Raw genomic sequence first — 24288 nt, 5'->3', positions numbered from 1 at the left:
AGAGATCCTAGCATTTCAGGGTAAAATTTAGTTTTCAGTGATGAGTGGGGCTGTCAGGATGTCACGCTGGCCCTGATAGACTCCATTTACTCTAGAAAAAAATATATTTTTAAATAAACTTTCAATCAACGTTCAATCTGAGCCGCGGTCATGTTCTTCCACCATCAAGCACTCCATACGATAGGGTTAATGAAATGGGCTTCCTCTATCAGAGAGGGGAGGGGCGTTACTGATGTTGATGGGGCTGGAGGGGATGTCCCATATGCACTGCAAGTGCCGTCTTCTGTCTCCGTGGAGCTGGTGTGGCAAGTGCAGGTAGAGACGGCAACTTCACTGCCTCACCGCACTGGCATCACTGAGATAGAAGACGGCGCTTACAATGCATCTAGTACATCCCCTCCAACCCAGCAGCATCGCAAAAATTACTCTTAAAGGGGCAGTCCACAAAAAAATAATTTCAGATCAATTGGTCCTAGCAAGTGCCAGAGATTTGTAATTTATTTCTATTGAAAAATTTTAAGTTTTCCAGTACTTATCAGCTGCTGTATGTCTTGCAGGAAGTGGTGTATTCTCTCCAGTCTGACAAAGCGCTCTCTGCTGCCACCTCTGTCCATGTCAGGAACTGTCCAGAGCAGAAGCAAATCCCCATAGTACACCTCTCCTGCTCTGGACAGTTCCTGACATCTGGTGAATAGAACGGTGGCTGAAATTTTTGCAGCAAATCAGCTGTGTGTGAATTTAACCTTAATGACTTTACCCTCGGTGTATGTTTACTGTAACTACTATACCCGAAGGTGTCTGGTTTTCTCCTAGTCACACTTTCGAGCAGCTTTGTCACCCTTAATCTTGGAGGTGTAATAAAGGTCAGATTGCTCTGTTAATGATCTCGCAGTGATGCTGGAGCCAATAACACAATTGCCATCATATATTTTTATATCACCTCCCGGAGGAAGAAGCGCGCACAATGTACACGAAGCAGAAGCTAAAAGAAGTTCCTTCTCGAACCTTATCCAAATCAGGTTTACATTGATTATAATCATCCCCCAAAATATAGCACCTCCTAAAATATCTGTGATGGTGAACAGACATCGGAGATATAGGAGAGAGGCAGACAGATACGAGAGATAATAGATTAGATATCAATAGTTTGTATAGAGAATTTCAAATACCTGAGATGTATAAAATTCTAAGCTGAATTTTTGTATTTCCTGAAGTCCTATAGCAGCACACTCACGGGTTCCACAAGATACTGTATATTGTGCAGCAATAGGATGAATTGGGGGGGGGGGGGGGGTATATGGTGCTGCTTACAGACTCCAGGAAATAAAAAATTTCAGCTAAAATTTTTTATACTTCCTGCTTGTCGTACAGCAGCACACACTCCTGGGACATTTAAAGCAATGAGAAAGGAAAAGGGGAGGTGGGCTACTGATACAGCTCCTTGAAGCACATTCATGCCACAGGCTGACCCATCTAAAGATGCAGAGTCAAGACTGTAGTGCGGAATGATGACTGCAAGGTTGCAGTTTTACAAGTCTGATCTATGGATGCCCGCACACGTTTTTTCCCTCTGGCATTCTTCAGGCAAAAAAAAAAAAAAAAACACCAGTGCATTTTTTTCATGCATTTGTATTTTTTTCTGCCATTTTTGACTTTATGTGTGAATGATCTTTGTTATGGCGTTTTTGTGTGCTTAACTTTTTTTTCCCCTCTGCCATCACAAGACCTAGTTGCTGGACCACAAAAGGTGACAAATACGCCAGAAAAAGAAGAAGAATAGCAATAGGGTATGAGATCCTGGATCCAATGCACTAGAGATGGCTTGCTGCCTTTTTCCTAGTTTCGGCCTTGGAACTGAACAAACACCACCTCAGTTTTCCTGAACAAAGCTGTTTTTCTAGGTAAGAACAGGTGGATCTTTTGACATCAAGCAGACGCAAGGAATCATCCTGTTATTTAAAATTGGAAGGATCTTCTTTTTAACTGCGACTTGGTTCCCGCATACAGCGCCGTGCTATTGGCCAGCATCAGCCCGAGCTGAGGCACTGGAGGCGGGCCGGCTCGCCCCCAGTTGGAGGAAACCGCCACCCCGCTATGTTGCGGCTTCATTAGAATCAATGGCGACCCAATTTGCTTACGATACAGTTGAACATCTCCAGCTCTCATTCCGCCAGGTAAAGAAACTTCCTGCTGAAAAGCGCTGCCTGAGGGTATATGCACACAGAATAATTGTCACCGAAAATACTGTGCAGAATCTGCTGCTCGTCTCCGCGTGCTCCTGCTTCTCTCTCGGACGGCTCCATTATACGCTCGGGCGGATTCCATCGTCCACCCAAAGAATTGACGCGAGTTATCAGATAGGCGGTTACTGTAGAACCACCACAATTTTAATTAAAATTCTGGGAGCACAGGACTCTGGGGCAGACAGGTAGACTAAAGATCTGAGAACGTTCCTGTGAGCCTTTGGGATAGGGACATGCAGGTAAACATCCTAAAAGTCTATGGTGGTCAGATAGTTTGAATTTTGAATGGTAAGAATTGTGGTTTGACTAGATTTCATTTAGAATTTTCTTTTTAGAAAAAACTCGAGAGAGAGATGACATCAATGACCAGTAGAGATGAGCGAACCGGGTTCGCGTTCGAGTCGATGGATAAAGCTCTAAGGTTGTCTGGAAAACATGGATACAGCCAATGACTATATCCATGTTTTCCACATAGCCTTAGGGCTTTAGCCAACTTCAGCAGCCACAGCTAATCAAATGCCGAAAGTTCAGGTTCGGATCAACTCGAGCATGCTCCAGGTTCGCTCATCTCTATTGACCAGTTTCTAGTCTCAACTGGTTTTTGGGTAAGCTAACACTGGTACGTCTTCCAAAGCATCTTTCTGAATAAATTCAGAATATTCACACTTCTGTACAGGACAAATCTGTAGGAAAATTTCTGAGCTCCAGAGAATCAACAAAACACAACAATCACTGAACTCAGGGAGATCACTGAAAAAAATCCAATGGAGTACTCATTTAAGAGTCTCCACTGATTGTCCCCTACAAAATTTTAGTTTGTAAAGAAGGGGTCTGTGGAGCCTCAAATCACTGGAATAGCCAGATATCCCTCGATATGGCCAAGGTCGCCCAAGCATCTGATGGTGTTTCCCAGAGAAGCCTGTTGCCAAGGGGTGCCTCCCAGTGGGGAGAACACCAAACCACCCTGATATGTAGCCTCTAAGGTCCTCGCTCTGTTGTGAGCATTGGGACCCAAAAAGGGAAACACCAGGGTGGCCTCTATGTCACAGTCTAACTCTTTTGCGAGTGTAACGACATAAGATAAGGGTTAGCAAGGCTAGGCATCCATCCACAGACAGGTGTTTTGGGGTATTTGCCCCTCATCAGTGTGGAGCAGGATTCTGGCTATCAGGGGCAATGAAAAATAGATCAACAAAACACAACAATCACTGAACTTGGGAGATCAGTGAAAAAAATCCAATGGAGTACTCATTTAAGAGTCTCCATTGATTGCCCCCTACAAAATTTGAAAATGCAAAGAAAGGGTCCGTGGAGCCTCAGTAGCAAGTCTCAAAACATGGGAATAGCCAGATATTCCTCGGTATGGACAAGGTCGCCCAAGCAGCTGACGATGTTTCTGCCCAGAATGTCGCAAAGTGCTCAAGTCTTGCTCCAAGTGGTAGAGACTGGGGCCTGGCATCATTGGTGGTCTCCTTTAAAAGTGTCTGGTTCCTTTTTACCGTACTGTCTCCTCCTTCTTCAAGGACAAAAATTGGACTGCATCCCAGGCAATTTATGATATTTTCCTTTAAAGGACGTGAAGGATCTGCGCTTTTGAGCAAATCCTACTCCTTTATTTTCACTGAAGCTCTTTAGGCGATTATCAAGCTGTGGGCCAAACCGTGAGAATGGATGAAAAAGTAAGAAGAGGAAATGATTTTTATAGGGTATTTTATCCCTGGACCATTGCTTTATCCACAATCCCTTCCTAGCCATAGCCTTCAAAGAGTGTTTTAGGCTACCAAGGGGAAAGTCACAAAGGAAGTCAGCAGTGGTTTTCATTACGGACATGTTATGTAACAAGTCCTAATCTACATTATCATGAAATAAGTTTCTTTACCATATGCGTAATGCCTGTGCTACTGGTATGGAAGCCATAGAAACTCCAGATGATTAAAACACTGATAACTCCAAAAAAGAATGATGTATGAAAATATGTTATATGCAAAGATGGGAGGAGGCGTTGGGCACAACCTTCACCCGTGGACAGTGGATACTGGCTATGGGAACAATCCCTCAAGATTGTCTCACATTATTCCTCCATTATTCCTCCATTATTCTCACATTATAAGACAAGAGGTAAAAAGATGGCGCCATGCCATGCAATCTCATGAAGGTAGATGGAACTCCCAAAACGCGTAATTGCTTATTTTATGTACATTTTTACTGATTTTATCCAATAAATCAGCCATATTATTTCTATACTCCACCCGTTGTGAAGGCATTTTTGGCAGCACCTGGACACCTACCCAGGTACTTTTCTCCACTGCAAATTGACATGTGGTGGTCTTGCCCCAACATTTCTCATTACTGGGAAGAGGTCTTTGACCTCATATCAAAAATTAGCCCAAAGAACCGAGTGTCGGCAATCTTAGATATTAACCTAGACTCCTTTCGTATATCAAAGAGAACAGTTATACGTTACATCCTTATTGCAGCCAGATTGTCCTTGGCGCAGACCTGGAAACTGCCTATTCCCCCCCCCCCCCCCCCCCCCCAATCAGACGTCATAAGATGTTAATAAGAGTTTATTCTCCGTGTTGTAATGAAGTCTTTTTATCTTCGGTTCCAAGATCCAATAAGATGATAATTCAACGTTGGCATCCTTGGACTTCATCCAGTTTTGAAAAATAGACTAACGCTGATTTAACAAGCTCGCTTTATACTTGGCTAGTATGTAACCGTTCTGTTTTGTATATTGTTATTTGTCTGACAACAACGGCCAAGTTTAATGCCGTTGTTGTCAAAAATTCTAAAATCTCAATCAAAATTTAAGGAAAAAAACAACAATATTGGATGATTGAGCTGCTGCCACGTAAGCATAAAGAGTCGGCTTTCCTCTCCTTAGGGTCACACAACATCGAGAAGTCCTCAGAGGAGAAGACAGACTTCTTGGATAATCAGGCTGCCGCTAAGTCCACTTACAGTGGGGTCCCCCATTCTTCTGTAGCCCCTGTGTCAAGCCTGTAAGTTGTTTTAAACTTCGTACCGGATTCTAACTTTTCAGGTTTTGACCATACACTCTGAAAATGTTCTTTAATGAGAGGGTGAGATGGAAAAACTTTATTTTTCATAGATTGAAAATAAAAAAAGTTGATCTCTTTTTGCCTTGTGAGAGACATTCTTGTCAGTCTCTAAAGTCGTTTTTACTGCTGTAATTAAGTAAAGAGTCTTTGTGCAGAAGGGATGTATCTTCTATAATCTTCTATAACATGAGCCAACTCTGAATTTCCAGATTCATCACTATTGGATGACAGATTGACATCTGAGGCAGAGGTAGATGGCTTAGAGGATACAGGCTTGTAACCCTTGTGGCTGTGAACTCAAACACAGAAAATGAGTTTCAATCCTTGGAAGGTGTCAGACACTTGAACCTTGAACTCTCCTGTGCGCATCGGCTGCTGAGAAGCTGACAGACGGGAACAGGTGGGACGATCCCAGGAATCTGGTGATAACTGCTGGCGTGTAGCACAAGCCTTGTACTTAGATTTTTCTCCTCTTTCTTCCAGGGCTTGACATCTCAAGAAAGAGCTTGAGCAGATTTTAGCATAAAACAACAAGGGAGGATACCAAGAGGAGACCTCAAGCTTAAAGGGAATGTGTCACCTATATTTTATTTTACCGATTAGCGTCAAATTCCAAAAAAATTTCTGAGCAGAGTTTCGGATCCATACGAACCATCAGCATTTGAATCCATGGGGAAGGTGCAGATAGACCGAAGGATAACTTAGCATTGGTCCACCTCATGCACCTTTATAGTGGACGTTCATGCCAAGCGCCAAGTGTTCCACAGTTACCCCATCACTTAGGGTCCTATTCCATGGGCCGATGGGGGCCCGATCAACGACATAAACTAGCACCGATCTGCTAGATCAGCGCTCGTTTACTGGGCCTATTCCACGGCACCGATGATCATGAAACAAGGGCTGCAGGGACATCATTAACGATGTCCTTGCAGCCCTTGTTTCATACACTACCTGTCCGGGCGCAGGTCTTCTTCTCCCGGTCCCGCGAGCCGCAGCAGCTTTGGAGCGGGGCTGTCTGAACTGACAGACCGCTCAGCCAATCACTGGCCGCGGCGGTTCCGGCCAGTGATTGGCTTAGCGGTCTGTCAGTTCAGACAGGCCGCTCCGAAGCTGCTGCGGCTCGCGGGACCGGGCGAAGACCTGCGCCTGGACAGGTAATGTATGGTTTTGCAAAAATAGTCGGTCGCCACCGCTATTCAACAGTAGCGATGCGCTGGTGGCGGACGATTTTAGGTCTGAACCTAAATGAACGATCAGCCGATTCATTGGCTGATCGTTCTCTCTATTCCACAGAGCGAAAATCGGGCGATTATCGCTCCTGTGGAATAGGGCCCTTAGTCACGGGTGCCATTTCTCCACTCGCTGTTCACTTCCACCACTGCGGCACATGAACAGTTCAGTAACCGTTTCAGAAATACCGCCACCATTAGCTCAAGAGTCAATAATCATCCTTGTTTGTAAATTACCCATGAAAGCAATAAGGGATGTGTGTGCAGCTTATCGCACCCCTTTTATACCCAGCAAGCCGCTCCCCACATGGCACTTCCTTCATCCTCCGCGCTGCCGACCCCAAAAATAGAAAGTGGCGACAATACAGAGACTCCAGTGCGGAATCAGAGACAAAGGATAAAGACTGACACAAAGTTAGTTGCAGCTTTTATTTTTCGGGATGTATTCAGAAAATACTTGTGTAGAAGCTGCAGAGCGCAGCCCACTCCCCCCACACCCAGGATGGGTCCTAAAATCTGTTCTGAGGTTTATATTAGGTAATAAAAATAAAGAGCTTAATAAAGGGGTCCGGGGGTCCATCTCCGTCTAGTAGCTGCGGCCGAACAGGGTGTAATGCTTGGCAGGGTTCTTCTCACAAACGCACTTGGCTCCGGGCTGCAGCTCCTTTAGTGGTTTGAAGGGTATACAAAGACTCTTTGCGCCCATGGATGGTGCTCCGGGCTCCAGGTCCTGGTCCCTATATATACAGAAATGGATGTATGAGTGAGCGACAATCAACATCACCGGAACACGCTCAAATGTACTGTATTCTAGCTACAAGGTGCTTGTGAATGAAGGAATAAACACAAATTCAAGAAGGCCACCTTCAGCTCACAAGCGCCACCATCGCCTTAAAGGCTTCTACCCCTCAACCAACATGAACCATGCGCCTTTACATCCAAATTATTTTGATGGCAATTAAAAATGTCCTACTACGCCCTATGCGTCTCCATGGTTACAGACTACAAATAAACCCTGCGTAGTCTAATCCCGCAGACACGCACACATTGAGATAGTAGATGGTATGACAACAGAATCAGACTACACAGGCTTTTGTTTGTAGTCTGTTACCATGGAAACCTATAGGTCTGCACATCTGCCAAATACATGAAACAGTAAGAAATACTTAAAAATGCTTCATTTCTCAATTTAGCCGCAATGTAGCAATTAAACATTTTAGTGAAAGTGTACATATTTAAATACTCCCACCCCCATCTCTTATGGGAATAGGGAAAAATATACATTGAGGATTCCTTTTCCCAAATCTCTTGGACATAACACTATGGGGGAAATTTATTGTTGAGTCTAATATCTGTGATTTTTCTATCTAGTTTTTGCCATTTGTATTTCTCCTTGTGCTTGATGAATTTGTCAAAAATTACACACATCCTTACAAAAAAAATTGAGCCTAGTTTAAAAATTGCGCACGTCCACCATATGTATAATATAAATGATGCTCAACACAAAGAGTCATTGTCAGCCATAGGTAAATACAGGGCCCCTACCTGGCCGTTGTCTTCTTAATCCAGTCTTCACATTCAATTTCCCCGCAGAATGGGATCTGTACAATCTGGAAACCGAGAACAGTCATGACATTAGCTCAGTCTTATAGGCTATGGCCCTGTGGACTGGACCTCGGAGCTCCCCGCATAATGGTTTGATGATGATGTCAGGAGCACTGATACTATTTGAAAGTTGGCGCTGATGTACTGACACAGCTGCGTGGCTGTGTCAGTACACTAGCACAAACATTAAACCAGTATCTGAGCTCCCAACATCATAATTAATGATGACACAGGAAGCTCCGAGGTCCAGTCCGCAGGAGATTGTGTGAATGTCCCCTAAATGAGTAGATGTCTCATCAGATTCAGGTAAGGATTCGCTATGACCGTACCTGGTCACTAACCACAACCAAGTCACGGAAATTTCCATGGAAACCTTAGTCTTTCTACCACATCCCAGGAGATGTAGATGTTGCTATACAACACCCAGGACGTATACGGATGCAGAAGAGGTTATCTTTATAATTATACGCCATAAAGATTAGCGCCGTCACATAGCGCAGTAAACACAAGTGTCTTCTGGTGATTTTCCTGCACCGGTTTTATCTCGACTCCGATCGGCCTTGACGTTATTTGGTCTCTTACGTTATCAGCAATGATCTGGAATCTGCATTTTATTATAGGCTTATCTCTGCGCAAATCTAAAAGTATCGGCCATTTTAGGAAGGGTGGGTAGGATGTGAGCTTAACCTAAAGCCCTCGTATAATTGAAGTAAACAACCTCGGTGCCATTGGCTGCCATCATACTGAATGTATATGGAGATGAGCTGCCATATCCACTATATAGGGTGATGGGGCGCCTCTGTAGGACCCCAGACTGACACATTATACATAGATTGTGCTCTCAGCTATCAGGAAGATGCAAGTAACTTAGCTCACAGAGCATTGTCTACACTGATACAGCTGAGAGCAGGACTAGCTATGTACAATGTATCAGTCTGGAGCTCACAGAGCATTGTCTACACTGGATAGAGAGCAGGACTAGCTATGTACAATGTATCAGTCTGGGGTCCAGGCTGTAGAGCTCACAGAGCATTGTCTACACTGGATAGAGAGCAGGACTAGCTATGTACAATGTATCAGTCTGGGGTCCAGGCTGTAGAGCTCACAGAGCATTGTCTACACTAGATACAGCTGAGAGCAGGGCTAGCTATGTAACATGAACCAGGGCATTCTCATTCATGACAGAAAACGACTCTTCAAAATGGCGAGGAACTGAAACACAAGTATCACAAAGTTGTGGAACTTTTCATACAGAGACAACCTTTATATAAAGAGAGAAAGACTCACAGTAGGCATAAGTCTTTGAGATTAAAAGGGAAGGAATGAAACGGGGCTGTAGAATTTATTCTGCGTAGTTGATCCTGGTCCCTGCCTGTCATACCTATTTTATAACACAGGGGGGAGCTCTTCTACATAGGTGAGAGGTCATTTTTGAATTGCAGCTAATTACATAAAACCTGAAGAATGGATGGTATCCAAAAAGATAACGTTTTACAGTAAATTATGCAACCAGCAAGTGTCATGGCAGGCCGGCTGATGACTGATGGCTGACCCGACACCTCTGATGAACTCGCTGACTGATAAGATGCTGGATTAAGTCACAGGTCAGGTCCTGCATCGCAGCACATTATATCTCCTGCTTTATTTCAGTCCTATGCGGCTTTAAGTAAATTTTTTTTTCAAATCAACTGGTCCCAGAAAGAGCCAGAGATTTGTAATTTATTTCAATTAAAAAGTCTCAAATCTTTCAGTATTTATCAGCTGCTGTATGTCCTGCAGGAAGTGATGTATTCTCTCCAGTCTGAAACAGTGCTCTCTGCTGCCAATCCCTGTAGAAAACCTCTCCTGCTCTCAAAACTGGAAAGAATACACCACTTTGTGCATGACATACACACTGACGAATAGGCGAGAAAATGAAAAAAAATTTCTGCTTGAAATTTTCTCTTCTTCAGCTCTGGGGGATTTGATCTCTATTGGAATCCCCCCCCAAAGGATGTGTGTGAACAGAGGAAATCCCATTGAACACAATTGGACACTGCTCTGTATATTTTTTACCAGTGGAATACACGTAAAATTAAGCGCGGATTCCGCTTGAAATTCCTCGCCTGTTATCAGTGTGAACACACCCTAAGGGTACTATTCCACGGAGCAATAATCGTGCGAATTGGCCCGATTATCGCTCCGTGGAATAGAGACAATGATCAGCCAATGATCATGTCATCGGCTGATCGTTTATTTAGGTTCAAACCTAAAATTGGGCGCCGGCCGCACATCGCTGCGTGGAATAGCGATGCGCAGCGGACGACCGACAATTTCACAAGCACCATGCCTTACCTAAGCATGTTGCAGGTCTTCTCCTGCACTCCTTCTTGGTCCCGCGCGCAGCAGCAGATTCGGTGCGGCCTGTCTTAGCTGACAAACCGCTCATCCAATCACTGTCCAGGACCGCCTGTCAGCTCAGGCAGGCCGCACCAAAGCTGCTGCTGCGCGTGGAACCGGGAGTAAGAAGGAGCGCAGGAGAAGACCTGCAACATGGTTAGGTAATGTATAGTGACAAGGGCTGCAAGGACATCGGTAACGATGTCCCTGCAGCCCTCGCTAAACGATTATCAGGCCGTGTAATAGGCCCAGTAAACGAGCGCTGATTAAGCAGATCGGCTCTCGTTTACATTATTGATCGGGCCCCCACTGGCCTGTGGACTAGGAGCCTAAAGATTGTGCATCTTCCATAGCTCCCACAATGCACTAGGTGAGTAAAGCAGCAGGAGCTGAGAAGGGACCGCCATCATTCGGACTGCAGCTTTAGGGCCCTATTCCACAGGACGATTATCGTTCAGATTATCGTTAAATCGTTTGAATCTAAGCGATAATCGTTCAGTTGAATAGCAGTTAACGATTAACGACGGAACAAGAAATCGTTGATTGTTTAATAAGACCTGGACTTATTTTTATTGTTGCTCGTTCCCAAATCGTTCGCATTGAATAAGATGTTGTTCAGTCGTTCGCAGTAGTGACAAAGGCAATAGGGACGACAAGACGACCGCAAAAACGATCAAAAGTAACGATTATCGTTCCATGTAAATGGGTGAACGATTTCAGGTCTTTCGCAATAGCGGTCGTTTGGATAGTTTATAGTTTACAATTATGCGAACGATAATCGTCCCGTGGAATAGGGCCCTAAGAGGTGACTGGAGAATCATTTATCTGTAAATCAGTAAAGAAATAATCCACTTACTTTCCCTGTATCAAGATGCTTCTGAAATTCTTCCATTGTGTCGACAGCAATCATGTGACTTCTTAGATCGCTGAGGGCCCTGAAGTAGAAGACAATTGGTGATACAAGGGTCTGATGACGTCTTCAGGATCCGTCGTATAGTAGAGGGGGGGCGGTATGTTACCTGTTGTAGAGATTCTTATGTATTTCCTCCAGCATATCCTTCAGCTTAGCTTCGGCCTGGTCCTCTGGAATCGTCATCTTCTCTCCGGTGTCACGCCGCACGGCTACAAACTGCCGACTCTTCATGTCTCGGGGTCCCACTTCTAACCTGATGGGAACCCCCTGTACAAGACAATTATATGATTATGGCGCAAGACTAAAGCAGGTTCATTTCCTTCCCCCATCTCCACAGATGCAGAGGTTTTTTTTTCTTTTTTACAGTAAAAGTGAACAAAGAGCATTTTGCAAGAAGAAAAAAAATGTTTGCGATTTCTTTTCCCACTATGGAAACATGTGATTTGATATTACAGTGAAATAATTCTGTATGTCTGTGCATTATGCCTCTGAGGGTAAGAGAAGATCCACACAGCGTGTGTATGCTGCAGACTAAGGTATATCTGTCATTACAAAAAGATTATATAAATCTGCCTGGTTTTGTTATATTAAAGGGGTACTCCGCTAAAACATAACTATTGATATGTTGCTGCCCATGGTGATAATAAGTATGGAAGGAATTGTTAGTATCTATTCAGTCTCCTTTCCCCAGTTCTCAGCTGCTGCTTTCTGTTGAAGACACAAAAATCTGTGTGTGAGCTTTTCTCTCTGTCTCCCCCCTCCCTTCTGAGACAGCTGATGTAAACAAGTCCCTGGCAAGCTTTTTCTACAACACTGTAGCTTCTTTGTATTGCCAGGGTTATTCAGGAGGTCAACTCACTGTGATTAATCTTTCCAGCATTACAGAGAAGCTACAATGTTGCAGATTAAGCCTGCCAAGGACTTGTTTACACCAGCTGTCTCAGAAGGGAGGGGGGGAGAAGGGGGGGGGGGACACAGAAAAGCTCACACACAGCTGGGGGAAGGAGACTGAATAGATAAGTATGGAAGAATTGTAAGTCTCGCTATGGGCAGCAACATAGCAAGAGGTATGTTTGTGTGGAAGTGTAGCGCAGTCACTGCTGATATTGAGCTCCTGGGAGTCCCAATGTTGCTATTTCTCTACATTTTAGGGGTTTGGCACAGAGTTGAGCTGTTTGCCACTCACACATTACTTCCTTACTTCTCTGGCCAATCACAGCACTATGCCACGGTCACATAGTCTCTGGTCTCTGGCACAGCACTATTTCTCTACATTTTAGGGGTTTGGCACAATCTCTGGCCAATCACAGCACTATGCCACGTTATAGCACGGATGAGTAAATGTATTGAATTGACCAGCACTGTGCTGAGATGTGGTTCTGCACAGTGAAGTACTACATGGCATGTGGGGGAAGAAGGGGTTACTGATGCACTGGGTTTGCATGGTGCTGTGTGGGCAGAAAGGAAAGAAATAGTAGAAGCAAGATCACAGCAAGGAAGGGGTTACACTAAGCAACGAGCCGCCACTACTACTGCTGACAGCATAAGGTAATTACACCAGCGCCATACAGCAATAGATACACTGGTATTTACCAAACAGACAGCTGGCCTGAGAGATGATGTGGCTAACCACACTTTCTCCTGCACATTGTAAACTCCATACCAACTTTCCGTCCTCATCTAGCAGTTACTAAGGACAGATTTGTCCTTACAACAAGCAATGGACAGCAGAATGCAGAGAAGTGAGAGACACCTAGTGACCAAGACGTGAAATACTTCTCTGGGGTATGGAGTAATTTTTAAGTAAATTAAATTATTTACATCTCACTGCCTATCACATGGAGGGACATTGTTTTAAACTAGTGACCATTTAAAACAAAGATGGGGAACCTTAGGCCTTACAGCTGTTATAAAACTACAATTCCCATCATGCCTGGACAGCCAAAGCTTTGTCACGTTTTTTTTTGCCTCTATAAATAGTATTTTTTAAATAAGCCTAAAAAAAATGGTGCGAGCTGATAATCGTTTAGAGTAACAGTTCATGCTGAAAGACAACGATCAGCCGACATGCACGATAGGGAGGGCCGGCTGTCCGTTGCTCCGTGTAATAGCAGTGCCAGCAAACCGCCGCTATCTCCTATGGGCTGCCTGGATGATCTAAAGATTGTCCTGGAAGCCCCTCCTGCAGCGCCCCGTTTGCTGTCGGTGGGTGTAATAAGAATTACAGCTTTACAGGCTCACATGCACCATAGACCGCAGGGTGTGAGCTGTACGTGTTAAAGTGGACACCCGCTCCCACTACTACTGTGGTGAATGTATGTTGCAGTGCAGGAATGAGTATAAAAAAAATTAAATTGGGAGGCAGATAAATATTTTTCTGATTTCAGCAGAATTTGTACAGTCAGGCCGCCTAATAAAACCCTGGCTCAATGTTTAACCAGCGAGCATTTACCATGTAATTAGTCACACATAAACTGCAAGCAGTTGTTATTTTCAATAAAATTATGCTTTATAATCGACCATTTTTACAGCGGATTACAACCGGATGAGGAAACCGCCATAAAGGGCCGTAATAAACCTCCGTCTAATGACCCCTCATAGACGCAAGGAAAATATTTTTCAATGTACAGCACGACAGTGAGGGGTAAATGGTGTCAGCAGGAGGTCAATGTCAGCCAACCAACCTTCAGCTCCCAGTGGTTGAATTTCCATCCCGGAGAATAGTTGTCACGTAGATCGGTTCGTGCCCGGACGTCCACACTAAGGAGGCGCTTCAGATACTGAGTGCACTTCTGGAGCAGAGCTTCCTTGTCGTCTTCTGAGAGCGTGTTAGTGATGCCACATGGGATTATAATCACCTGGAAATATTCATTAAAATATTAGCTAATAAGGAATTGACTATACAAATATATCAATTTAGGTATCAAGTTCTATTGCTGCAACAAAGCCCGACAGAATTAAAGGGGGTTTCCCAGCTACTTTAACATGTCTCTAATAAACTTGTCTTGCTAAATAATATAATATATGTGTCACTGGTATCTATAGCCATTTCAGCTCTCTCATTTTGTACATCATTTATTTGGTGCAGTGACGTCACCAACCCAGCTGGCCGCGTATTCAGTCATCCATATAACCACCCCCCGTCGTCCCGCAGCTTATATGAATGTGTGAGTACACCGGGGTGAAGGGGGAATTACACCACTGTACATGAAGACCTGCCACAGTATATACAGACACTGGAATGATGATATTTGGGAGGTCACTGCAGGGAAGAGTAGGGATGGGTACAGAGAGGGAGAGATTTAGTACAAAATAAAAAAATACATAGCGATTTAAGATTTTGGTTCTATCACCCAGCCTAAGTAGTCTAGCAGATCGGTGCTCGTTTACATTATTGATCGGGCCCCCATCGGCCATGGAATACTACCCTAAGTTTGCTGAATGTCACACAGTGCGTTTGGAGAGCTCACTGAGAATGAACAACAGTCCCACAGGTGCGGCCCACTCTGTTTATTTGGGGCTCTGTTACAGATTTTGGCAATTAGTGGGGATCTACATGGCCAGACCACCAGCAATATGCAAGTTATTCCCTACCCAATTCCTGCTAAAAAGTGATTTTTGACACTTTGGTTACGTATGAGAAAGACCTGATTGTAAGGTTGAAACGCTGCAACTGTTGGAACACACACTTAAATTTCGCACAACTTTGAGTGCTGCCATCTGGATTGGTGGACTTTATACGGGCAGTGGTTCAGCCTGTTGGAGGCGCACCCAGACATTCCTATAACGGTGCTGCCTCACCTGGACACAGGCTACTCGGGGTGGCAGCACCAGCCCCATGTTGTCTCCATGAACCATAGTCATGACTCCAATCGTCCTGGTGGTGAGACCCCAAGAGTTCTGGAAGGCGTACTGCTTTTCTCCTGGTTTTTTAGGATCTTCAAATGTTATCTCAAACATTTTGGAGAAGTTTTGTCCAAGATGATGTGATGTGGCACCCTGTAAGAAAGAACAGTAGAAATGAGGAGGAGTTTTACTAACAGTCAAGACAGACGAAATACGAAAGATGGGGAAGAGAATTGGCAAGACTTCCTCCCTAATGTGATATCACAAAAACCGACCTGTATGGCACGGCCGCTGGCGGAGATGAACGCTTCTACCGTGGTCGTGTAGTCGCCTCCCGCAAACTTCTCTTTCTCTGTCTTCCTTCCTTTTACTACAGGAATTGCCAAGAGGTCCTCATAGATCCGGGCGTAGAAATCCAGAATCTGCAGGACCTGCAGCCATCAACAGTAGGATAGAGTTACCAGCAACACTAAACCCCTGTTTTTTGCCATTAATACCATTCGTAGAGTCACTACCCTTATGGCAGCTGTATGTTGGGTAGCTGCAGTAACTGACAAGGTAACTTTATTCTGCCAGTCCGTACTATTACAACTATACAAAAACATACATAGTGGAAAATGAATAAGTGAATTATCATTAGCCAATCGCCTTCTACACCCAGTGTCACTAGATTAGGAGGGCTGCCACAGTTTTCAACCATCTATATGCTAAAGTTGCTATTGACTGTGGAATCTAGGGGATTAAACAGCCAGGATCTCTAAATCTCTTGTAATGTATTCTAAAAAAAATGGGGCACCTGGGACCTTTTTATTAGATTAAATTTCAAAAAGTGACTTCATGAACACGTCCTACAAAGAAGAAGCTGTATTTATTTATAGTGATGTGACCGAAAAAGAAAAAAAAAAATCTAATGTGACGCCTGAGGCGAATAATAATGAAACCCCTTGTATATCTGGACTTGGGCAAAACTCCATTTACAAGACTCTATAGGAATGAGCTGAGCTGGGTGAAATAAGGACACTTGGCAAATGGATTGGAGATCAAGACAACAGGTAAGCAGTGTGAGAAGAGGGTAATGCTGCCATCTAATGGACAGATGAAGACACTACACCTACCTCGTTAAAGGGGTTATCCAGCACTACAAAAACATGGCCACTTTCTTCCAGAGACAAGACAACTCTTGTCTCCAGTTCAGGTGCGGTTTGAAATTAAGCTCCATTCACTTCAATGGAACTAAGGGGCAGACCCCACCCAAATTGGAGACAAGAGTGGGGCTGTCTCTGGAAGAAAGTGGCCATGTTTTTGTAGCGCTGGATAACCCCTTTGATTCGATCCACCTAGTACAGCATCCCCCAATCTAAGGCTAACTTTAAGAGGAGTAGGTGGGCCAGATATCCACTCTAATGCTAAATACTGTTCCCCTAAGCAGCTATCTTTTACCAAGACATCTGTTAGGCAAAACAGAAGCAGCAGTCTTTTCTCAGACACATCTGTTTAGTTATTCTTATGGCATTTGTTAAAGGTCGTAGAACAGATCAGCTTGGCATACCTCCTCTGCAGCCTCCTCGTATGTAGCAAAGGCGGTGTGCCCCTCCTGCCACAGGAACTCCCGGGTGCGGAGGAAAGGCTGAGGATGTTTGAACTCCCACCTCTGAAAGATACAGACAAGATTTACACAGGTTAGAGAGGACAACATATACATCCTAGTCCTACGGTCACCAAATCATAGGCTACACATCAGCAGAAGTAGATAGAGTAGTTGTACGTACCACAACATTGCACCACTGGTTCAGCTTTATAGGGAGGTCACGATGAGATTGCACCCATTTAGCGTAGGCAGGATACATCACTGGAAGAAAACAAAAGGTTAAATACCTCCCATTGGTCTTAAAGTGTCACTTGGTACAAAAAACTTTTGACATGCCGAAGAGACATCACAGACACATCAAAAGTCACACAGTTTTTTTTCCCTTTAATATAAGTGATTTAAATATTTTTGTATTCTATCACCCTATGATGGCCCGTTTCTAAAGTGCCCTTCCTACAAGCATGTGGCACTGTAGCTGTGTACAGGCAGTAGCATAGAAGCACTGTCCCTCGCTGCCACTGATGCTCTCTAGCTCTACTAAACAGGTATACAAGATGTTGTTCCTGATGCAAAGAGACATGGAATCCGGGTGAAGAAATTTTGATCTATACCAGCTATGGGGAACCTTCAGTCCTCCAGCTGTGGCAAAACTACAATTCCCATCATGCCTGGACAGCTGTAGCGAAGCAGGCATGTCGTCAAGTGTAGTTTTGCAACAGCTTGAGGGCCAAAGGTTCCCCATCCCTGATCTAGACTAAGACCACCAGTAGGAGACTGTTACCACTGGTTGGTACTAAGTACAGGTAATACCAGGAGATGACAGAGCTGCGTCTGCAGTGCGCACACTGTTACCCTCAGTCTAGCTCTGACTGCCAAGTCTAGAAGCAACGCTACACAACGGCAGAACACCTCTGTACCTACAGGTCTGATGAAGCAGGTGGTCACATTATGGCTCTGACCAAGAGCTATAATCTTATTACTCACAACAGGGCCAGGTAAACTCTTTTTGGACCAGCAAAGTAAATTCACATACATTAGTATTATGGTGTTGCTTTTTACAATGGTTCTTTACCAGTTTCACTTGTTGGCCGCACAGCAATAGGTTCTGCTAGTTCAGTCTTCCCTGATCTGGTGACCCAGGCGACCTGCAAACGAATAGCGTTAGAATAGTGCAAGAACATGTGTACGGTCTATGGCAAAGCTTATACAGCAGGGAGGATTTCATGGCTTCATTGTTTCCAATAATAAAAAGGAAACGACCTGAATAAGATGCACTCTCTTAATTATACAATAGTGGATTCCACCCAGTGTCATCAAAAGTAAACCACAATCTCCTAAGACACTGAAATACATAGACTAGGGTTCATGTGTATGGGGGAAATCGTGAGAGATGGCGGACAATAATATCATGTATATTGGTAGATTTCGGTTTCCCATACCTCTGGGGCAAAGTCAGCAATGTGAGTCTTCTCTTTCTCCAGTGCCGCCTGAGAGACGAACATCGGGAAGTAGCAGTTTTCTACACCCAACTTCTTTATCTCACGATCGAAAAACTCTTTAATGGATTCCCAGATGGCAAAGGCCCACGGCCGCAGCACGTAGCACCCGCTGACATCGTAATACTCAATCATCTCCGACTTTGTGATCACCTGTGGGACCCAGAAAATTCTGCAGTGAAAACATTCTCTGTACAAAACTAAGCCAAAACTAAACCTAAGGGCCATATATTGTTAGTGATGTCAGTGCAGTCGTTGCCTTATGTGTAAAATGATAACCATATACATACCTCTCCACGCTCGCAGGTCTTCTGCCCACTCCCCACTGATGTGACAGGCCACTCAGCCAATCGCTGCCCGAGACAGGACAGAAACACAGACAGTGATTGGCTGAGCAGTCTGGCACTTTAAGTAAAAGCTTCAGCGGCGGAGGCAGGCAGAAGTGAGACCACCGCCGGGGAGTTTAGACAGGTAGGTATAAGGTTTATTTATTTTTTACACAGTCATCAGTCGTCGCTATTTCACATAGTGATGCGCACCCGATGGCTGATGATTTTTAGGCAGGACCAAAAGACATGATCAGCTGATGATCCTTTTCACCTGCTGACCACTGTCTTTATTACACAGAGCGAAAATCTGACGAATCGGCCTGATTTCACCACTGCTACATTGAAAGTGGTGAAATCCATGACATGCAACAGGTTCATTCTTTGGACGGACAATGACTACGCGCACGCCTGCATCAGTCCACCGGCGGGTGCGAGCTGCAGATTGTGCGACGGGTTATTCATCTCCATTGCGCAGTGTGCATGCACCCAGAAGCGGAAATGTGCGATTGTACAAATATACAGCTGCACATATCTGGAACATTTTACAGCACAGTAAATAAAAGCAGCGCCTTATATACATGTATACTACTGTCCTGTACTAGAGATAGATAGCAAAGAGAGATGAGCACAACTCGCGTGCTCTAGTCGGATCAATCAGCATTTGAATACCAGTGGCTTAAGTTGTTTGATGCAGCTGGGAAAACATACAGCCATAGGCTACGCTCACACAACATACTTGTTATGAAAAGAACGTCCATTTTCAGTTTACAAAACAAACTTTCTTTTCATAATGTAATGATTTGCATGGAAGTCAATGCAAACAATGGCCGTTGTTTCACACAATGTATTGAAGGGCCGTTGTTTGCTACGGTTGTCGAAATGATCATGTCAATTATTTCCGGCCGGTGTCAATAGACTTCAATACAATTTTCATTTAAAACAAACAATGGCCGTTGTTTATAGGTTAAGTGAACATAGGCCATAGGCTGTATCCATGTTCTCCAGGACTCCTTAGGACTACATCCAACTTCTTCAGCCACCGGTAATCAAATGTTGCACGCTTGGACTCGATTTGCGCTCATCTCTAGTAGTTAAAGACGCAACTTCTTACCTGGGAGTACCAGTCAGCGAGGTTTTCCTCTTTCTTAGCTTCCAGCCCCAGCCTAAACAAGAAATACACCAAAAATTATAAACATAAAACCGCACAAACACATTAAACACTGGCAGCATCAGAGGATACATGGATACGGGCAACCCTGTTAAAAGGGAACCATGTCAGGACTGTATAAAGGAACGCAGCTTTGATATACGCAGAGATCCTTTTGATGTAATATACTAAGTGAGACGTGAATATAAAGCTGAAATACGTCCATCAAAACAAGAGAGAACTAGCTGTACCTGGTCTGTTTCTTGGGGCCCTGCCCGTCCCCAGCCCCTCCGCCAGACGCCCCACTTCCAGCCTCTTTGCCTCCATCCTTCTTCTTCTGACCCTCTCCCTGCTTTGTCTGCTTGTTCTGCTTTTCAGACTTGTTCTCTTTCTCCTTCTGCTTCTTGTCTTCTTTAGGTTTTTTATCCTCAGATCCTGTCGCAGTCAGTGGTTTAGACTCTGTTCCGGTCTGGGCCAGCAGAAGCACAGAGTCAATGAGCTGCTTCACTGCAGCATCAACCTTTTCCTGGGGATAAAAAGCTGTGTCAAATCCCGAGGAAAGATAAAAGCACTAGTAAAGGGAATAGTATGAAAAAAAATAAAAATAAAAATTATATTATACACACACAATAAATATAATTTTTATATATATATATATATATATATATATATATATATATATATATATATATATATATATATATATAATGCATGCATTAAAATGAATGATAAACCTGTATGCAGAGAGCTCCACCTAGAGGCAGCTGCAGGCGTCCAGAATAAAATAGATATATAGATAGATCTAGATCTATCTCATTCTGGAAGCCTGCAACTGCCTCTAGGTGGAGCTCTCCGCATACAGGTTTATCATTCAGTTTAATACATGCATTGATCTCCAACTATGTCTACTGCATACCCAGCAGGTAACCTGCAAGCTCAGTAAAAGTAGCTGGAGCAGAAACAGTCAGACTCTAGACATATCAGATTACTGTGAAAGGTAGTGCGGAGCATTCACAGCAACACATATGGCACAGAAGCCAAAGATTTCATTCCATAAACCTTTCTTACCTTCGGAGCTTTTTCGCTCTTTAGTTTCCGAACCTCGTCTCCCTGCTTGACAACCCTGTTAACCAGCTCCTCCTCGGCCTCCTGAGAAGACTGGGAGCCATGTTCCTGAGCTTTTACAGGTTTCTCCACAGCTGCACTTACAGGCGGCTGTCCAGGCTTGTACTCCTGCCCGGTCTTTTCTTTGTATTCGGTCTTGAGAGCTAGCAGGGCTTTTACTGCCTCGTCCACCTTGTCCTGTAATACAGTACAAAATTATGATGTTATCCAATCCTGGGCAAAGAGTCCACACAACTTCACAACCAATGTCTATATGGCTTGGGCTGGCATCTAAACCACATCCCCTTGTGTTCTTCCAATGGTCACACAGTGTTGCCGACAATCCCGGTATTATTGCGCAGCCATTGGAGAGTGCAAGACAGCATGGCCTCCGATGCATGCATGTGGAACACAGTCTTACTGGATAATAGGAATGGCACAGAGAGAGGAGTCTTCTATGCAGGGCCCCTCCTTATGGGGCAGAGCGCTCTCACTGTGCCAACCTTAAAACAAGAGGGCCGGTGTAGTGACTGATAATTCATCCAATGACAGTGAAACGCCTGTTCACTGAAACTCTACATAAAAACAGAACCTAACATACAATGCATGACGTGTTTCATTACAGACGGACTACACATGCTTTACCTTAGGAGCCTTCTCGGACTTAAGCTTGCGGACAAGCTCGCCTTGCTGCGCCACCTTGTGGTACAGACTGGTACTGTCATTGGATGTGGGAGCCGATTGACTACAGGTTGTTGGAGGGACGGATGTGCTAGAAGACTGGGAAGGAGGGGGGCACCCCGGCTTGTACTCCTGCCCTGTCAGCTGCTTGTATTCTGCTTTAAGGCTTAAAAGGTTTTTCACTGCGGTGTCTACTTCCTCCTAAATCCGGAAGAGAGAAGAAGCAAATCTTAAAGTGTCACTGTCGTGAAATTTCTTTTTGCAGAAATCAATAGTCCAGGCAATTTTAAGAAACTTTGTTATTAGGTTTATTAGCCGAAAATGCATTTTTATCATGAAAAAACAGTTTGAAGCTCTCCCCCCTGTCTTCATTGTTCTCCTATGGAGAGAGCTAAATAAAAGACCAAAACAGGGCAACACAGAGTTAATCTACAAATACCTCACCCTTTATCTCCTCTGACAGTCACCACTGACCTCTCTGAGCTCTGATTACAGCTGTCACCCAGCTCCGTGCCTGTAATCCTCTGTTCTCAGCTTTCTGCTACCGGCTTCCTCCCCCCTCCCTAGAACAGACTGGGTACGTCTGATGCAACAAATCACAATTTCCTGATTTTTTGCAGTGGATGGAAAAGGCTTTTTAAATACAGATAATGGCATATTTGGCTAATAAACCCAATTACAAAGTATCTTGAAAATCGCCTGGACTATTGATTTCTGCAAAAAAAAAAAAAAAAAAAAAATACGACAGTGACTCTAAGGTAAACTGAAGAAGGCAAGAAGACATTGTTGCAGAAATCTGTAGCCTATGTGATCTGCGCAGTACTGGAGAATACGGCACAATTCTATTCAGTACAATAAATAGGCAATGCCATTTTTAAAAAAAAAGTGTCTGTAAATGACAGGTAAACCAAGGATTGTTCAATATAAAAGATAAAGCCCAGAAGCAGAAACAGAAGCCTGGCATAGCATGCAGCAGTCTTACCTTGGAGGCCTTCTTGCTTTTCAGCTGTCGGACTGTCTCTCCTTGCTCAGCCACCTTGTTGTATAATTCGGCGATGTCTGAGTCCTGAGGACTAGAGGGAGTAGGTGTGGGGGTACTGGCCTGAGCTACGGGAGGGCTGCCTGCCTTATACTCCTGGCCTGTAACTTGTTTGTATTGTGTTTTCAGCTCTAAAAGAGTTTTCACGGCCGCTTCTACCTGAGGCTATGGAGCAAAGATGGCAGCACAGACAGCAGAGGAAAGAAACAGGAAGTTTAGGAAAGTTGTGAAGGCGGGAAACAAGCGTCACATTAAGCAGGTGTAGAAGATGATAACTCGTCTCATCTGAACCCCTTTCCACAAGGAAGAGTGAAAAGTCGCTAAAAGGGTAGGTTCACTCTGAGAAATAGGTGAGGAATTGAAGAGGAATCTGCTCTTATTTCAGCTTGAAATTACTCCCGTAAAATATGTACAGAGCTTGTGTTCAATGGGATTTCCGCTCTGTTGTTCACACTGCAGAATTTCCAAGCCGAATTTTCTGCTGCTGATCTGCTTTCTGCCCAAAGAATTGAGTGGGCGGATTCTGCAAGAGGAATCCTATAGAAGTCAATGGGGGCTTAAATTCTGCTTGCATTCTACTCGAATTCTGCTCAAAGTCAGCTCCTATTCTGCCAGAGCTGAATAGGCGAAGAACTTCAAGCAGAAAACTTTCCTCTACAATTCCTTGAGAATTCCTCAGTGTGAACCTACCCAAAAGCAGCGAATCTCACTGGGGATGACTGAGTTGTTTGTCAATTTGCCGACTTTCACCTTACCTTTGGTGCTTTTCCCGCCTTTAGTTTACGGACCACTTCCCCTTGCTCGGACACTCTGTCGTAGGCAGCTCTGGCATCACCACCGTTATTGGCGGCCACCAGGGCGGAGGGGGCACTTTGTGCTGGGGGGCTCTGGGCTGGAGCATTTCCGGGCTTGTAGTCCTGACCTGTTGCCTGTTTATATTCTGCTTTAAGTGACAGCAGAACACTCACAGCGGCGTCAACTTCAGCTTTTTCAGCTTTCTTGGTTTTGAGATCCCGGACGAGGTCTCCCTGAGCTGTAACTTTGTTGTAGAGAACTGAGGGTTCTGCCGCAGAAACGGGGGTTGGGACAGGGGCATCGTTGACCGGGGATTGTGTGGGTTTTGCCTTTGTCTGTAAAACAAACAAGTGACAATTCCGCAACTGAGATAAGGAGCCTGAAATAAGGGTTAAAGATACTGTCATATATTCTCAGGATCTCAATGATCAGACACTTAGCACTAATACTGTGGATAAGGGATAAACGTAGACACTGGGCGATGTCCTCATAGTTTAGCGCTCTAGCTGTCTCTGTGCTGGTGTCACTTTTTTTTTTTTGCTCACGGCCATATTACAGCTCCCTTTAATACAGACACATGATAGGGCGTCTGAGTCCTCTACATCTTCTATTTACCTCTTTCTTGGTGCCAGCAGATTTTGCTTTCTCCTTGGAGCCGGAGGTTGGCATCTCCTTGGTGTGACCATCTGGGATGTAGATTAAGACACATGGAGCCTCCTTACAGCTGTGTGGGCTGTAGAAGTAAAAGGATAAGTCACTATAATAACAGGAGAATATTCTTGGATCACAAATGGAAAATTAAACGTAACCATGGACAGTGATTACCATT

The 24288-nt window shown here is 44.3% G+C and overlaps 1 protein-coding gene across 2 annotated transcripts in view; it reads right to left on the bottom strand.

Annotated features, from left to right (window-relative positions):
• Positions 1-6952: 6952 nt before the first annotated feature.
• The window catches only part of EPRS1 (glutamyl-prolyl-tRNA synthetase 1), a 41346-nt gene continuing 24010 nt past the window's right edge, over positions 6953-24288 (bottom strand). Inside the window, exons 17-34 of one of the 2 annotated variants that reach the window (XM_069954204.1) lie at positions 24075-24192; positions 23420-23794; positions 22608-22829; positions 21590-21826; positions 20909-21142; positions 20092-20366; positions 19805-19856; positions 18308-18517; positions 17941-18013; positions 17050-17129; positions 16830-16931; positions 15556-15711; positions 15236-15433; positions 14119-14292; positions 11541-11701; positions 11378-11456; positions 8083-8147; positions 6953-7274 (exon numbers count right to left, since the gene is read on the bottom strand). In XM_069954204.1, coding sequence (XP_069810305.1) covers positions 7124-7274; positions 8083-8147; positions 11378-11456; positions 11541-11701; positions 14119-14292; positions 15236-15433; positions 15556-15711; positions 16830-16931; positions 17050-17129; positions 17941-18013; positions 18308-18517; positions 19805-19856; positions 20092-20366; positions 20909-21142; positions 21590-21826; positions 22608-22829; positions 23420-23794; positions 24075-24192 — 2962 coding nt within the window. In that variant the 3' untranslated portion in view covers positions 6953-7123. The remainder of the gene's footprint in view (positions 7275-8082; positions 8148-11377; positions 11457-11540; positions 11702-14118; positions 14293-15235; positions 15434-15555; positions 15712-16829; positions 16932-17049; positions 17130-17940; positions 18014-18307; positions 18518-19804; positions 19857-20091; positions 20367-20908; positions 21143-21589; positions 21827-22607; positions 22830-23419; positions 23795-24074; positions 24193-24288) is intronic. The other variant, XM_069954206.1, reaches the window with a different exon arrangement.

The sequence above is a fragment of the Dendropsophus ebraccatus genome, chromosome 15 (assembly GCF_027789765.1).
Source record: "Dendropsophus ebraccatus isolate aDenEbr1 chromosome 15, aDenEbr1.pat, whole genome shotgun sequence".
In the NCBI taxonomy this organism is placed as follows: Eukaryota; Metazoa; Chordata; class Amphibia; order Anura; family Hylidae; genus Dendropsophus; species Dendropsophus ebraccatus.
Note: the sequence above shows the minus strand (reverse complement) of the source record. Positions and strands in the feature narration are given on the sequence as shown.